The sequence below is a fragment of the Cottoperca gobio genome, chromosome 22 (genome assembly GCF_900634415.1).
Source record: "Cottoperca gobio chromosome 22, fCotGob3.1, whole genome shotgun sequence".
NCBI classification, from domain to species: Eukaryota; Metazoa; Chordata; class Actinopteri; order Perciformes; family Bovichtidae; genus Cottoperca; species Cottoperca gobio.
In genome coordinates, this window is record NC_041376.1 from 8065265 (window position 1) to 8082649 (window position 17385).

A 17385-nucleotide genomic window follows, 5' to 3' on the forward strand; every position below is an offset into this window, starting at 1 on the left:
AGTTATTGCGCCCTCTGCTGGTACCTTTTGGTGCCACAACATAGAAACATTCCAAGTTGACATTCAAGAAGCCAAAAAACGTTGCAAAGTGTTGCAGTTAACGAATGAGACCGTCGTCATAAAACCGTACGGTACTTCATTTAATTCCTTTTTTAGCCCTAAATAACTCAACTGAATAAATATATTTAAAACCGTTTATGAATTTGGCCATTTAAGTAACGTTCACTAACAGAGCTGAAGAACAGTCTTGAATGCGACTCGAGGGTCAGTGAATGTTTACATCACGATGGTGACCGTAGGTGAGTGGCTAGCGAGCTCATTTATTCTCTCAAATCATGATATTTGCCAACATTTATTTTGTATTTTGACACCGAATATATATTCTAAGTATATGCTTCCTCTTTAGCACGAATAACACAGAACTAACCCAAACATGGCTAACTTCTTAGAGATAATGCTAGGGAAGTAACGTGAAGCTAGCTAAATATGACTACTAACTCCTCTACTCTTATGTTTTATCGGGATGTGGTTTAACAATACTAGAAGCGTATCTGAGTATGAGGATGTGAAGTGACAGGGTGATGGTATGTTATGCTCCTATGTTGCAGTGGAGCTTCTGAGCCTCCTGCTGGTGTCCGTGCTGTGGGGCTGCACTAACCCTTTCCTGAAGAGAGGCACAGAGGGGATAGAACATGTGCAACACAACAACAGAGTCTCACAGATACTGGCTGAAGTCAAGTTTCTTTTCCTAAACCTCAAGGTAAATCCTGAGATCCGTTCTTTGTTTGTCGCTTAATTACATTTTTGTACAATTAGTTTAATTGCACCTTCTTCCTTGTGTTTCCCCACAGTACCTTGTCCCATTTCTCCTGAACCAGAGTGGCTCTTTGGTCTACTATTATACACTTTCCACCACAGGTGAGACACACACTTCAAAACTAACAGCATCACTGTCTGACGGTAGCTTCTCAAGGGCAGAATGACCTTTTCCCAGCTGATATTTTAAAGAGAACAGGTGTGGCTAATAACATTACTGATAGTTTAGTAGTTCCATTGAGTGTGCCAGTGAGCTAGCATGCACAATACTGGAAGCCTAGAAGTGATTAACCTTAATGCAACGCAATCATCATTAATGTTATTAATCACACCTGTGCTTTTCCTGCTATGACAAGACAACATGTCTGCTGTGACAAAGCTCTCTCTGCCCAAATGCTCAGGTGTATTTCCTGCCTGCCCACTCAGTCATATTACGTTGATATATTTTTTTTAGAATTCAAACTCTCTTTCTGAGATATACTACTACTAAAATATCACCTCTACGTTCGGCATACCTTTGTAAAATATATCAGCATTAATCATTATTGCAGGAGAAAGTCAGAGATTATCATTCTGCGCCACACCTCAGTTATGAGCAATGATATTTCCCAGCAGACATGTTGAAAAGCACAGGTGTTATACTAACAACAATAACAATGGCTCAGTTCTGTGTGAGGAAGTAAGCCATCCATGACTGTGTGACAGTGAGTCAGCATGCACAATAATACCAATACCTGAAACAGAAACCGCTGAAACAATGAAATTCAGCTTTTGTTTTGGCAAGAAACTGACCCCACACCACATTGCACAAGAAACATCCCGCTTGTGAGAGCATGTGCAGCTTTTAAAGGCACAATGAGTAGGATTTTCCTAAAAATATAATGTATAGATTAATTTATTTATAAAAAAACAAAAACATTTCTACAAGGTTTTTTAAAAAGAAAACAAATGGACTGTTCCAACTATTTTCTAATATTAGTCAAACGATACATATCTAATAATAACAACATGGATCTCATTGGAACTAATAATTCAGGTACATATTGGCAACTCTTCGGGTCATTTTCCATTTTGCACAGAGGTTTGCATCATCTGTGTTTGTATGTTCATTAGGTAGCAGAATATTATATCTAGTTCTCTCCACTTCTCTTATCCAGAGATATCGCTTGCTGTTCCTGTGGCCAACTCTCTCACCTTCCTTTGCACTCTGCTCACTGGCAAGTTACTGGGTGAAGAGTTTGGAGGCAAACGTAAGTGACTCATTTTCATACACTAGCTTGCTTTTCAGCACCGTGGGGCAGTCACTCAGTGAGTGATACTGACACAGACAAATCGGGCACGCTACAAGCTTTAGGATCAAACATTCAGCTTCGTTCAGAGACGTTACGTAAGCAAGACACAAGGACAGTTTGCTCAACAGTACTTGACTGGTATGCCAAGGCATGATGGAGCAGTTAATCCCCTCCTCTGTCTTTCTCCTCTCCTTGAAAAGATACTGTACTGGTTGTTTTCTGTTTGTTTTTTTAACTTTCATTTTCTTTCATATCCTCCCCCACACATCTAACTCTCTGCAGAGGCTGTCGCGGGAATGTTTCTCACCATGGCTGGCATCACTCTGTGTGTTATAAGCTCCATTGATGACACTGGGAAGCAGAATATGACCCAGGCTGCACACTAACGGAGATTAAAACAAATTCTCCTATACCTTCAAGTGATTCCTCGGCAGGGGAGGAAAGGCGGCCAAAGCGGATTCGGAGCGGGACTAGAGGGGGCAATTTAGATTCAGACAGCGACTCCTCAGAGCAACGCTTCTGGGGGGAGAATAGTGTCTAAATGAACTCAGTGTGAGCTTCAAAAGACCTGTCCAGAAACGTTAACGCCGAGTTGAAGGGAAATCGGGTTCATGGAGGGTTCAACTCAAGACTCGACTAGATTTATGGTGTTTGCATAGAAGTTGGTGGTTGTTAACTTTTACTTTTAAGTACTCCCCGCCATGTGACTAGCATTTATGATTATGCCATAGAGACCACATGCAATTTAAGTCTGGGGGTTTGAAACGGACCAATTAGATGTAACCTCCTGGTTTAACGAGGACATTTTACTGCAGCTGCTTTCTGTCCGCTGTGCTGTGTGTTTGGGGAAGAGCAGGACACAGGGAAGGACAAATTGCTGTTTTGCTGGAGGATAACACTGTTTTTCATTTACTCATTTTCCCAGCTGCCTTGTATACATGATGTATTACAGTTAGATTAGTTCTTTGTGAAGGAAGATTAACAAGGATTTAGTGGTTTTAATAGTGAGTTACCCTGTTGTGTGCTCTGTGAACATGTCTGAACAAGTTGTACAGATTTCAGAAATAACAGAACATAGTAATATATTTGTTTTATTGTCACAGTATTTATTGAGACAAAACTTTGTACAGACGACTTTGTTATTGTTGCATATATCCAGTTTATGTAAGGCTGATATCTTATTAATAAATTGTTGGCAAAACACAACTTTTTGTCCACAACTGATTTCTGCAAATGAAAAATACATTTAGGCTCAAAATGTCTGAAAAATATTGTCTCTTATGTACATATTGTATACGGAATAAACTGCATCATTAAACAATATCTGCATCAGAATCATCCCGGTAAAACAAGTTGGACACAATATCATAAACAGCTGTAAAATACAACAAACTTTTAAAGGTGGATTGAAGACGTAGGATTGTACTGGAGCTTATGATGGTGTCCATCTCCTGTAGCGCTCGTTCTTATTTAGTCTGAGCCTTTTCACATTATTGATTTTTGTAAATAACAAATTAAAAGTTGTTGCTTGGCTCATCAACACAGTTAAAGAACTACCAATTAAATCAAACATTAATTTAGCCGCATTAGGTCATCGTAGAAACAGTCGCTGGGTCGTCTGCTGTAAATCGTCTCTCACCGGTCCTCCTGATGATGCTCTACTGCTAACAAGGCGTCCTGTGGGCTCTCCTGTTAGAGATTTATCATTATTAAAACAATGTAAAAGAAAAAGCAATCAAGCACACGTCATTGAACCTGTTTGTGGCGATGCCGATAAGAGCCGCCGTTCACTGTGAGGTGTGTAAACTTGCCTCTCCTTCCACGTTCTGTCCCTGAGAGGTGGACGACGAAGGCCTTGACTTTGAAGACGTCTGCTTCTGCTCAGGCTCCTTTTGAAATGAGACACAATGTCAATGTGTGTGTGTGTGTGTGTGTGTGTGCGTGTGAGTGTGAGTGTGTGTGTGTTTACCAGTATTTCAGTCCTAGCATCATTTTCTGTCTGTTTCACACCGTCTTGTTCAGATGACGGAGCCTATTGCACAAAAATATCATATTCTGAACCCTTTTCTACAGAAACAAACTGAACCTTGACACATGTATTATATAAAAGTAACCACCCACTCACATATACTGTACTGTACCTGCTTTCCATTGTGTTTGTGCGGGTGATTCTCTCCCATTGTGCTGCTCACTCTCTATAACGTGTGCATGTCTCTTTAAAAAAAGAAACATAAGGTTTTACATGTTTTTCCCCCCCCCCCACATGCAGAATACAGTATTACATATGTCACATATTCATCACTCATATTTTAACTGTAGACTATAATCTAGCAAGGGCACCATGATGCATAAATACATACATTTATTTATCTTTTCTTTATTATACCCTCAGTTTCTGTCCACTGTAGAAGAATTGTGCTACCATGTGCTTGAGAGTGAATGAATGTGAAGGTCAGTGGTTGTACATATTTTGACACAGGTTTACATGGAACATGGAAACAATAGTTTGATTCATGGCCTACCTGCTGTGTGTTGTGCAGAGGATCGTTTTGGTTGTTTAGTTCCTCGTCCCACTGTTTCTGCAACTCTCTTTAGATAGAAAATGAGAGACGGATTTAGATTTACCTCGTCTTTAAACGTGCATTTTCCGCAATTAATTGACCTCCTTCTGTGTTATTATTACAGCATATCATTAGTGCATTGGTCATAGGGCTGAAAGGCTAACCTGGTCAACAGGAAGCTCTGTAGCTGTGTTTTCATCCTCATGCACCTCCTCGGCACCTCGTACCTCCTCTCTTCTCTTCCTCGCTGCTCTTTTAAACACGCTGGGCTGGACTGTAATGAACAGAAATCAAAAAGCTGCTGCCGCTCATGATTAACACAACATTATTACTTATCATGTGTTCGGTCATGTGTGTGTGTGTGTATCTGTCCACGACTAATGTCACATACTACTGGATGCATCAGCCTGGTGCTCATTTAATGCTCAAGAACCTCTCGTGGTTGGGCTGATTCACACTTTGTTCTGGCTCAAATGTTTAGTATTAGTTATAGCTTAATAGTTAAGATTAATTCCACACCCAATATTTTATGATCCACTTAAGACGGGCACAATACTAGATTAACAAATCCCCAATTGTGTTTTATTTGCCACCGTCTTGACTGTCAAGTCGCCTGGTTTGGGAGACGCACCTGGCAGAGATCTGCACTTTTCTATATTAAATGTAAAAAGTATATATAAGGATATATAAAGTTGGAGTTTCTAACCAGATCCGTTGCTGAGTGGCGGTCTTGGCTGTCCTCTGATCTTGACCGGCCTGGAGAAGAAGGCAGACGTCTCATCTGCTCGCTCTCTCCTGCTCCTCTGCTCTGCTGGAGCTGCTCTTTCATCTCCTGTCGACTTCACCCTCCGACCATCTGACTGAAATTCATGGGATGCAACTGAATAAATACATTTTTATTTATAGGCAGCAAAATAAAAATACTCTCTCTGCACTGTTTGTCTCGCTGGTGTGTTGAACGTGTTAGGCCACAATACACCAACAAATTAACGACCCCTAAATAGCTCGTGTGGTGTGAATTCAAGACAGTGGACCTCTGGGGAGTCGAGGAGGGCTGAGTCACTGTACTGGTCTTCTGGACCGCTTCCAGCTTTCCTGTTCTGAGAGAAACATACAAGACACATCGAACACAGCTGTCACTCGCACCTGACATGTTGCAAATTAACTGTAGTCTGCAGAGTTACGATGCTAAAACTGTATTTTAAGACATGAAGTAAGTAAAGTGAATACATTTACAGTATTAACTGAACGTACCTCATTTCTCCTTAACAGCCTTCTCTGTCCTGGGTAATATCTACAACATAAAGAAAACCTTTGTCATGTTTAAAAACTGAGAGATAAGTCTGACAATCATCATTTTATTTTTTACAACAGCCGGCACATCAACACACATCTTTACACACACTCACAGAGGACTTTGCACAACAATACCTTTCTGTAGCTTTTGAAACCAACAGCTCCACATAAGGAAGTTTCTTGAACCTCTCGGTTCCCACAGCAACATAGCAGTGGCCAGTCTCCAGCTCCACAGCTGAGGACACAGTCGCTCCTTCCAAAGAGCACAACCTGTTAAAGCGCAGGGGTTACAGGGAGAATTCTTTTTTTCTATTCTATCCTTCAATCTATTATTGTATTTGTATTCTACAGAGTGTGCGTGTGACTGTGTATCAGTGTCACTGACCTGCGCACGGCTCCGGTCCGTAAGCTGACCTTCTCCGTGACCAGACTCAGGATCTGCTCCAGGTCCTGCTGCATGCTCCGAGGAATGATGAATCGGAATGGTGGACACAGGAAATCTCCATTACGGAAAACGCTGAACAGAACGTATAAAGTTTTCTTTTACATTTCTTAGATTCTATCTTTAAAGGTATATGCCCATATGTACACTGAAATAGTTATTGTTGTGCCTCTTGTCTACACTGGCCATGACGAGATCCTCTACTAATGTTATTCCAATGTAAGAGATAGGGAGCACAATATATAATCATGATCATCCTTGTTTTGTGGAAAACTACATTCTTAAACTCAACCACAGCTTTGAGATTACTGCAGTGTGAATTAGACAAATCACGGGCGTATCTTCCAAAGTAACCTCTTTTGGTTTCCCTGGACAGATAACAAACTTAGATCTGATGTTGGCGCACAAAGTGAAAAGTTTATATTTATTGCAATTCATCTGACCCAATCTTTGTCCGACTTACTGGGAAAATTGTACTAAAAAGTAACACAGTAAGTTTGGAAGATAACCATTTCCTTATAAGAATGTCATCATGTCTATCATGACTAATACTTATGATGTGTGTGTGTGTGTGTGTGTGTGTGTGTTTGCATGTAATGTGTCCAACTCACTGTATAATGCAAGGCAGAGGTATAAACTTCCTCCATTTGGCTGAAACATTTGGCCTCTGGGTCACTTTGGCCTGCAGAAGACATTCAGGAAGTCACATACGTTGTACTGCAAAAACATCATAATGTTGTCATTTTCTCAGCGATATTGAAAATGAGTTTCACATCATCCATGTCCTGCACATCAATTACGACGCACGGCCATCACAGAAAAAAAAGAAAATCAGTTTTCTTAAATGAGTAATGACTAACTATTCTGCTCATGTGCTGCTGCCAATGAAACTAACGTCACTCCAAGTCTTCTTCAAAGGCACGTTCACAGTCTGAACTGAGGGCTCCTCTCAAAGCTCATGTCGTCTCATATCGATGAAATCTGGAGCCAATATCCGTGTCTGCCTCCGATAAGGTAGCTGGACTAAATCAACTCGGAACAAACCAGACATTGATAATCTTCCCTTATTGTTTTTACTTTGACGGGGCAGATGTTTAATGCGTTTACATTGTCTCCGAGCGGAGAAGGAGGCGGTGAATAAAGGCATTAGGCCTGTCCAGGCAAGCTCATAGCCCTGATAACAGCGCGTGGAAGCATAACTCTTTGTTTCGCCAGCTGAATCAAACACAACTAACACACGGACACACTTCCAGTATTGCTCCACAGCAACCACAACACAGGCATGTAAGACTTTAAAACCAAAGAACTCTCGCTTTCCAAATGGCAGACACCCAAGGCACACACAATTACTCTCCGCTCCTTTTATCTTTTTATGTTTTTCAGAAAAGTAACACTGATGGCTTAAGACTGAGAGCACACTCAGCGTCTGAAGAACCAAGCAGTCATCCCTGCCAGCTGGTCAGAGTACAAAGCAAGCACTTGTCAGCATATGTGAACAATACATTGTGGGTGAATGTTAAGAGAGCTTCTGCCTGCACAACACTACCACCATCATCTGTGTTGCCCCGCAAACAAGCTAGAACAGATTCATTTAGAGAATTCTCTTGAAAATGATCATAACCTCTGGTATACTCTGGGAATTTCTGACCTCTGACAGATATCCAGCTGTAATTACTGGATCTAATGTCACATGAGAGCCTTTAAAGGGCGCCTGAGTCATTAGCATATTGTTTCCGGTAATTCACATGACAACCAGTGACATCAATGGGACAATAAACGCAAAGGGTGACCCCGATCTAACTAATGCTAACATAACAAGGTGTCGTCACATTTAAAGGGAGCTTGTCTATGTAATGAGAAATCCTGAGACATTTTCTGTCTGATATTAGGCAAGGACAATCCTGCAGTCATTTTCATACTTGATTTGGCAGGAGGTCAAATGGATAACGTGGATTTGAGTAGTGCGGCCTGGATGTGCCTTCTTCCTGGTTAGACTGGGATTAATCAGTGATGGACTCTGCCGGTGGCCTTAAAAGCAAGCCGCCCACATGACAAAATAAAAGCCTACCTGGGTTTCTTCACGGCCAGCAGGCTGCTTTTTCGATCTTGCGCTCAGGTAACTATGCACAAAAAACAACAGATATGATGAAGAAAAACCTTCCAAAAGCAACTCATCTCTTTTATAAACACCAAAAGGTATGTCAGGGTTCATTGTAAATTCATTTTAGAGACAGAACGCATCTTATTCGAGGAACTGTAGATTAAAATGATCCCTAATATAAGCACAGTGAATGTTTTTTTGTACTCACTCCAGTTTCTTGAACCTTTCAAAGCCAGCAGCGACATACTGGGCTCCTGTCTGAAGATCCTGGAGGTTTGGGACCCTGTGGCCCTGTCTGGGGGTGTACAGAGTCCTGACGGCAAGCGGAGCACCAATGCTCTGTGTCACTTCAGTCAGAAAGGCCTCCATGGTTGCCACCTGTCTCTGGTTGACCACGAACCTCCGCCCACTGTAGAAGGGGTCACCGTTCTTATACACCATCACGCTCTTCACTGGAGGCAGGAGAGTCGGGGCTGCGGTGCTGGCAGCCATCTGAGCCAGCTGTTACTGAGAGTCCACAGACACTTTGTTTTATTTTTTAAAGGCCGTTAAATGTCCACAGACACTACAAAATTCTCTCCACGTACATATCATTTCACTCACTAAGCCTAGAGTTGCATTTACTGACCACCTTCATACACCAGACACATTCACAGAGCACATTCTTTGGGTCACACATTAATACAAACACTGTTCAGTAACTCACAAGCCAGCTGGAAGATAAAGCGAGGAAAAGGAGAGAATTTGAAGGCGAAAGGTGAAAATCAGTCTCTTGTGTTGTTGTGGTCCGTCTGGACTCCCACTCACCACGTTCTGCTCTCTCTATCCCCCTAAGACACAAACACACACACACACACACACACTACTCCACTGACGGCGGTGAGTATTTCCTGGTTGCTATGGCAGCGTGGCCAGCAATGACCGGCTTTGTGGGCCAAACCATCGGCAGCAACCACAACAAAAGAGACAGAGCAGGGGAGAATGGGTGGGTCGCTGTGTTGTTGTAAGCTGAATCAATAAGATAACCTCTACACCCAGTTGTCTGTATCTTCCTCCCCACAAATAAATATTTGACACATATCATGCATATTAGCATTACCCAGCAGGTGATAAAAAACATCTCAAGTGACCTTTTAAAAATACAATTCTATGAGCAATGACATTTCTACTTGATCTTTTTGCCTTTAAAAGCTTCTTCCCGTGGCTGCTCTTACCTTAATACCAAAAAGACAACCTAATAGGAGACAGTGAGAATATTTGTAGGAATTGTGATGAGTGAGAGCTCATTCATTGTGATCCAATGAGGAAATGTGAGCTCCTGTGAGTCACAACAACCTTGTTTAGGAGAATGGGACCGCCCTGAATCCCATTGAACCTTCTTCCTACACAACAGTAACTACCTCTCTCCTGTTATGAGAGAATATCAGCAGTGGCAACAACAGCAGAAAGAATACTTTCTAGAAAAATACAATTTATTCTTTTTTAAACAATACACAATGTACAGATTTCGTCAAACACATGATAAATACCACTGAAGACTATTTATTTAGTGTGTCTTTGTATACGTGTAAAATAATAGCCTAAAAAGATGCCACTTGAGCGAGTTCAGTTGACAGCAATCAGGCCTTCAGTCCCACATTATCAAGTCCAGTTCAGATTACTTCTGCTGTCAGGATACGCTCAGCCCATCCTTCAGCGACAAGTACTGCAGAGGAGAAGAAAGACGGGGAAAACAAATCATTAAAAAGGTCATGTTCCTGCCTAGCTATACCGCCGGTGAGCTAATTCCCATGCATGAGTAAATCCTGCTTTCTCTGAGTTCAGCTGCAGTGTTCTTCGTGCACATTCTTCCACATCTTGACACCTTTACACCCTTTGGAGCCGCAGGGTGCTACATGGGAGCAGTGATGTGGGATTCATGCGGACATTCATTTAGTTAAAAGATAAATTATGGAATTCGATTGGTACACAGTCTGGGTGCAAAGGTTGCAGGCAGCCTGGATATGCTAAGAACCGGCATTACAGGTGTATGAACATTAAATGCAGGATTGTAAGAAGAAAAACAGGCTGAAACATGTACTTAGCTTCAGTATTCATGCTGCTTTACAGCCATCAGGACGTTAACGTTAATTGTGTACTTACAATGTAGGCATTTCTTCTAGAACTGATGTTTCTTGGACCCTATTTACTGACTTAATTCTGAGGTCACTAAATAAATTGTCTTACAGCAGGAAACTGCCACTGCTAAATAAAATAAATGCATGGAAACGCCACATGTCCTCCGTCTTACCTTTTTCCTGCTGTCAATGGCCTGTTGGAGCCAAACCAGCTCCATGGTCAGGGTGTTTCTATGGAGACGCATGGCCTCTGGGGTGCAGGGCACCTCCTGAGCCAAGCAGTACTCCCGGGGACCTGAAGGAAGGACGGCAAATTCAAAATGACCGATAATGCAGTTACTCTACAATAGACAGATCTGTTTGCAGTACAACAAGCATTTTACACAAAAGTCAAATTTGCCTAAATCTTGTAGGAAATAATTAGTTTTGCTTCTTTTTCTCTTCTTTTTAAGTTAAACCTCCAAATGTAAATTCAACATAAATCCTGTATGTAAATAGAATTTATTTTGGTTGATACTTTTTGCTTATTTTCAAGTGAAAACACTACTAATGTGGGAAGATTGATGAACTTGCATGCAATGCTATTGCTCCCATTGAGACAATTTTCTTGAAGTTATTTAATAAAAATGTAAGCAGGTCACTGTATAATTGACCTAATTAATGTTAAACTAATAATAGGTGCTGCATAGCTGTTTATTTTCAGCTATACTAACTCCAAATTGCCAAAAATCTTTAAAAAACTACTAATAAATCATAATGTCAATTCACTGGCAGTTTTCAATCTATTTGAAGCAAGCCCAGGCATATATTCCATAATCAACTAAATGTCTTTTTTAAGATGGATATTGTTTGCAGTGCTTACGCAGCAAGATGAGTTCTTGAACAGTTAATTGATCCATCAATTATTTGTCACAAATTTCGATAATCGATTATCTACTATTGTTATGTACACAACTCTCACCTTTGTGAGAGTGATCATTGTTCATGTCCAGCTCCAAGCTGCTCCAGACAGTGGTGGAGTCTCCATCTTTCTCCCCCACTGTACTTTCTTTGTGTCCCTCTCCATCCCCTCTAACATTACTGCTGTGGAAACAGTCCTTAGAAAATGAGGCCTGTCCTTCGGTTTGTGAATCATCTCTCTCTGCTTCTATCTTCTCCAGTAGGACACGATCATCTCCTCTCTCCTCTGATAAGCGTGCTTGTGACGACAACAACAACAACAATGATGATGATGATGGGCTGTGGGGACTGGCACAGACATCTAGTCCTGGATTTGAAGGTTTTCTGGTAGAGCTGCTGCGTCGTAGAAATGGGCCATCCTAATAATGCAGAGGTGGAATGTAACTAAGTGCATTTATTCAAGTACTGTACTTGAGTCAAATTTTGAGATACTTGTACTTTACTTGAGTCTTTTCTTTACATGCCACTTTCTACTCCGATACATTTCAGAGGGCTCTGGATAATTGTGACGATATTTCACACTATGTTTTACAAACCAAACAATCAATCAATTAAAGGAGAAAATAATCAGCAGATTAATCCATAATAAAAATAATAATTGGTTGCAGTTTGATACAAAATTGTCAAAAAATATGCTACACCTTACCTAAAACTGTAAAAACTTGCTTTGCTTTTACTGTAGTAGTAGTAGTCGTAATAATAGTAATAGTAATAATAATAATAATAATAATAATAATAATAAAATAAAATAAAAATAATCTAATGTTATAATATATAATATTAAAACACAGGAGACATTTTTCCCTTTTAATACTTTAAGTACATGTACCTGTAGTAAAAGTTTAAACTAGAGTTAAGTAAAGGATCTGAATTCTTCCTCCACCACTGCATAAACACAGAGTGCATAAGAAAAGCACCGAGATTAAATGATTATTTACACGCTGACAACAGTGACAGTTACTTACAGTGTGTCTGAAGTGTGGTATGGGGATGATCGTCTCGCTCCACTCTACATGGGTCAAGCCTCCATCAATTTCTTTCACGATGTCCTCAAAGTCTTCTCGCGCTTGACGTAATTCGTTTCTCACCAAGTATCCACGTGCAGATGCCTACCAACGAGAGCAGGGTTACAGTAACTACAGTAACTTGTCACTGGTAGCCTAACGTTAACTACACAACTAACTTTAGTTGCTAACAATGCTAACAACAATAGCTTCTAGTAGCAGCTATTTTCCAGAGTTAGCAAAAGCAGCTAAACAGCCCGAATTAGCCAAACACACCTGAACTGAATTACTGCAGGTATGAAGACGCACCTTGGTGCGTTACGGCTTGAAAGTATGCTAATAAGATAACATCATTACCTGAAAACAGGTGAGTATCTTCTCCCATTTGCTTCTGTCCATTGCTATGGTAACATGACGGAGAGCGGGAGATTTACTCAAACGTTTAATCTGGTTCCGGTGTCACACTAAAAAAATAAAAGCCTCCTTGTTATATGTAACCGTACGTTTGGCGGTTAAGCTCTTAGTTTGATATATTGCCGTCAATCGTAACTATACCTAAATAACCGAAAAGACTGTGGAGTAAACCCTTCGTTATGTATGTGGTGTTATATTGTGGTAACACGTGGGCGGAAGTGACCCTGTGTTTGTGTGCCGTCTGGTATTCAGATTGAAATGTTGCTGCTCGTTACATGGCACTTTTCCTCAAAGTTTTCCGCCTCAACTAATGACAATGAGTAATGGTTCAAATCAGAAGACGTTGTTCCAGACTTGGGGTGCATCCGTCCCTCAAAACAAAGTTGTTCAACCGAAAAAAGATGCCAAGAAAGCCGGTGGACGGCGTAAAACAGCCCCAAGCAACACAGCGCAGGTAGCTACAACATACCCTCCTCAAAACCCTCTATGGGCTCAAATAGGTCATGGGTCTTCATACGGGACAGAGAACCAGGTGAGGACAGAGGACCCTGCACCTGCGTATGAAGATGATTTTGACGACGATGATCTGATGGTGGTCGCTGTTTATGAAGCTGAAAAGAGCCTACATCATGATAATGCAAACCCTATTCAATATCACAACCCTGTAGGATCAGAGAGCACTGCCCTCTCTCCCATACCGTCAGGTGGGCAGATATATCCAGACTTCCCTGGCTTTGACAGCTCCTCAGCTAAGGTATGGATTTACCCCACCAACTATCCCATAAGGGAGTACCAGCTGAAGATATCAGAGGCTGCTCTGTTTCAAAACACACTGGTGTGTCTTCCCACTGGTCTGGGAAAGACTTTTATAGCTGCTGTGGTTATGTACAACTTCTACCGCTGGTATCCATCGGGGAAGATTGTATTCATGGCTCCCACCAAACCTCTGGTGGCACAGCAGATCGAGGCCTGTTATAAAGTGATGGGGATCCCACAGGCACACATGGCTGAGCTGACCGGTAAAAAATCATGACACAAAAACCACGACACTCATCTTTCTTCTTTTAGCCTTTTTTTAACAAGCAGTCCGTTTCCTTTTCCGCAGGCAGCACAGCAGCAAAGCACAGACAGGAGGTGTGGAGGACCAAGCGCGTCTTCTTCCTCACCCCTCAGGTCATGGTGAACGATCTGTCCAGAGACACCTGCCCGGCCAAGCAGATCAAGTGTGTGGTGATCGATGAAGCCCACAAGGCGCTGGGCAACCATGCCTACTGTCAGGTACACAAACCTGTCACTACTTATCACAGCTTGTCATTCAATTCAGTTTTAGTTTTTTTTCAGGTTATATTTTACTTGTCAAGTCAAATTCTGCTTGTGAACCTACAATAAAGTGATAATCCACCTAGAATATCTACTATCTAAGTAACACTCACTCTTGAAAAGCGGCTGTAAGACGTCTGTTGCAGCAGTATGAAACTTTATTCACTTTTGGTAGTTTATGTCTTAGTGGAATTGAGTGATGTGACACAACTGTATACCAAGGAAGCTATCTCTGTAATATCTGTGGTTGTACTTCCAGCCAATTGTGACCAATGTTGCAGATCAATGAGCAGGTTTGTTGCTTCAGTGTAATGGAGTATCTTGTTTTGACAGGTATTACTACATTCCTTCATTAGCTGATATGAACATTCAGATCTGGTTATTTTATCTAACAGTTACTTAATTGATTTTACAGAATATTTCATATATGGGGATCAGTGGTGAAAGAAGTACCTCAGATCTTTTAATCTAAAAGTAAATAAAGTAAAATTAGTAATACCACAGTCTAGAAATACTCTGTTACAAGTCCTGCTTTTACAATCTACAAAGTAAAAATACAAAAGTATTGGCATCAAAGTGTACTAAAAGTACATTTCAGAAAAAATATTATTGATGCTTTAATATCTACACCACTTTAATGTTGAAGCTGGTAAAGGTGGAGCTTATTGATTTACTTTATAAACATAATACAACATTTAGATTTTGTATGAATAAAATGAATTTGCAAAGTAACATCACATCTCTCAAATAAATGTAGTGCATTAAAAAGTACAATATTTCCAAATTGTAGTGGAGTAGAAATATAAAGTAGCATAAAAACACTAGTAAAGTACAAATACTTCAAAATTGTACTTAAGTACAGTACTTGAGTAAATATACTTACTGTGATAGAGGCCTTTAACTAATCGCTCACTCCTATCTCCTAGCAGGGGATGCCTCTGCAGGTTTGCATTCTAACACTTTTAGTTAGTAAAGTATTAAGACTATAGCAAAACTATTCTAACAATGTTGTGTACTTGCTCATCTCCCTGTTACTCAGGTCATCAGACAACTCGGCAGCCAGACTCTGCAATTCCGCATCCTGGCCCTTAGTGCAACTCCAGGGGGAGATACAAAGGTAAGAACAATATACCATATCTGTGTCTATAAATCCTTTTTTGTCTCCTTTTGACCTAATAATAATAAAAGAGTCTCCATTTAAAATGTTCTAAAATCTGATTCCACCTTTCCCTCTATTACTCCATCCCTGCAGGCGGTGCAGACAGTGATCTCTAATTTGCTCATCTCCCACATTGAGCTGCGTTCAGAAGAGAGCCCAGACATCCAGGCCCATTCCCACCAGCGCAGTGTGGAGAAAGTGGTGGTTCCTCTGGGAGACGCCCTTTCTGCTCACCAGGCACGCTACCTGCAGGTAGGCACAAGTCATTTAGCATCTTATTTAGAAAATGAACTTCCCTTTTCCAAAGTCTTGAAAGTTTGGAAAATGTTATGTTTTCAATGTCAGGAATATGCTTGATTTCAAATTCTCTCCTTGAAGTTGTTTTTGATTTGCAACATAATGTTTTCTCTACACAATCACTCCTGTAAGCCAAACATTTTTTAATATTTAAAAATGAAACGATCTCGTCGTCATTATTGTTTGTTGTTTCCTGGCGTCTCACAACATGCGGAGCGGACCGGAGCTGATCAAAACATACAGTCAAAGTTAATATGAACAGCTGGTAAAATAAAAGAAGTGTGGGTATAATATTTTTTTTTGCAATTGCATTTATTGTAACAATTTGGATCTTAAAGGCTTCAAGAGTCTGAACATTTTTGGTTTAGTTACCGAGAAAGTGCATGAAAAGTAAACAAGAGAGAATGTTTCTTTCGTGTTGATGCCAAAAACTACTGAACTTATTATATTAATTCATTTGTCAATCTTTATTGTCCGTGAACTGTGTGACATAACAATAATAAATGACAAACACTTAGACAAAGTTAGTTTTATATTTGTGTCATCATTATGTGGAGTGACATTTGTTCTTTGGCGCTTTGCTGCCACCTTGTGATCACTGGCTGCTTGTAATTCTTTTTCTCAGCATCTCATTTCTTTCGTCTGGCTGTGTGATTCATGCCGGGTCAATTAATATTAAATTCATTGATTTGTCTTGAAAGCAACAATCTTTTCACACTCAGTGGTCTGGCCTTCAGTGCTGTTGGACCAAATGGTTCTCGATAATTAACGGGCCCTGCAGGCTCTCTCTCCTTGTCACGGGTTGGCCCCCTGTCTGTGTGCACTGCACTGTACTGTAAATGTGCAGCTCCACTTCATCTGTCTCGACTAGCTGGACAGCTGGAATGTGACACCTGCATTCGGGAGTTTTGACCTGTTGTACATTAGCTCTGTTGGGTCTTCTTTGTGTCTCTTCTTCCTTCCTTGCTTATCCTTTTTGGATTCTTTGTAATATTAGAGTTTATTTTTTTGGCCTTTTCTTTAATTACTATATATATATCTATATATATATATATATATATATAGATATAGATATAGATAGAGAGATATATAGAGATATAGATATAGAGAGATATAGATAAAGCTGCACTCGGGTGTAAAATGAGCATCACTGCAGTTATTCAGGTGTGTGTGTGTGTGTGTACTCATCATGTTACTAGGCACAAGTAACTGAGCACCTGTTCTTGTACTATGGGTTACGCTTTATGTTTCAGAACACAGTAGGTGTGACCTTGTGTTTTGCAACATTTGAGCCCATAAACAATAAGAATGACCCTTTAGGGATATTGTGTATTAAGTATACACTACTTACTTATGAGTATGAAGCTAAAATGTTTGTTTTTTTATCATACAAAGTTGCTCAGTTGTTGCATTAGTAGGAATATAAATGATTAACCTCATGTATTCCACATATTAAAAAGGCTTTGAAGAGATTTTACTTTCCCAATAATTGAGTTTGTATTTACCAAAGGATGAGAATGATACAAATCCATCAGTTTATCGGTGTATTACGAGCTCCTGTGTACCTCTAACCTAACATCAGTTATTGAAACACATTTCTGCAGTA

General features: G+C 40.4%; 4 protein-coding genes across 8 annotated transcripts in view; 2 read left to right on the forward strand and 2 right to left on the reverse strand.

Moving 5' to 3' along the window:
• The first annotated feature begins 109 nt into the window (after nucleotides 1-109).
• tmem234 (transmembrane protein 234) lies at nucleotides 110-3314 on the forward strand. The gene is made up of 5 exons (XM_029461349.1): nucleotides 110-299; nucleotides 609-760; nucleotides 852-918; nucleotides 1974-2066; nucleotides 2391-3314. The coding sequence occupies exons 1-5, from the start codon at nucleotides 287-289 to the stop codon at nucleotides 2492-2494; spliced, it is 429 nt and encodes a 142-aa protein (XP_029317209.1). The 5' UTR covers nucleotides 110-286; the 3' UTR covers nucleotides 2495-3314.
• A 194-nt stretch (nucleotides 3315-3508) lies between these two features.
• dcdc2b (doublecortin domain containing 2B) lies at nucleotides 3509-9652 on the reverse strand. Its single transcript, XM_029461348.1, is given in 17 exon segments — nucleotides 3509-3797; nucleotides 3920-3997; nucleotides 4078-4140; nucleotides 4250-4276; nucleotides 4278-4322; nucleotides 4631-4679; nucleotides 4681-4697; nucleotides 4834-4943; nucleotides 5376-5529; nucleotides 5704-5769; nucleotides 5924-5963; nucleotides 6101-6235; nucleotides 6351-6482; nucleotides 7019-7089; nucleotides 8476-8527; nucleotides 8717-9009; nucleotides 9215-9652. Coding segments are annotated over 16 exon segments (1377 nt in total). The 5' UTR covers nucleotides 9001-9009; nucleotides 9215-9652; the 3' UTR covers nucleotides 3509-3743.
• A 307-nt stretch (nucleotides 9653-9959) lies between these two features.
• iqcc (IQ motif containing C) lies at nucleotides 9960-13257 on the reverse strand. 2 transcript variants are annotated; one of them, XM_029461112.1, is made up of 5 exons: nucleotides 12947-13257; nucleotides 12551-12694; nucleotides 11587-11824; nucleotides 10799-10920; nucleotides 9960-10213 (listed from the first exon to the last, which is right to left on the reverse strand). In XM_029461112.1, exons 1-5 carry the CDS (start codon nucleotides 12986-12988, stop codon nucleotides 10178-10180), a joined length of 582 nt encoding a protein of 193 aa, XP_029316972.1. In that variant the 5' UTR covers nucleotides 12989-13257; the 3' UTR covers nucleotides 9960-10177. The 2 variants fall into 2 exon arrangements, with proteins under 2 accessions (XP_029316972.1, XP_029316971.1); XM_029461111.1 differs by having other exon boundaries at nucleotides 11587-11944.
• The window catches only part of fancm (FA complementation group M), a 34982-nt gene continuing 30686 nt past the window's right edge, over nucleotides 13090-17385 (forward strand). For 3 of the 4 annotated variants that reach the window (XM_029461107.1, XM_029461106.1, XM_029461108.1), the window contains exons 1-4: nucleotides 13314-14022; nucleotides 14109-14281; nucleotides 15363-15440; nucleotides 15576-15734. In XM_029461107.1, coding sequence (XP_029316967.1) covers nucleotides 13314-14022; nucleotides 14109-14281; nucleotides 15363-15440; nucleotides 15576-15734 — 1119 coding nt within the window. Of the gene's footprint in view, nucleotides 14023-14108; nucleotides 14282-15362; nucleotides 15441-15575; nucleotides 15735-17385 lie in introns of all 4 variants that reach the window. The other variant, XM_029461105.1, reaches the window with a different exon arrangement.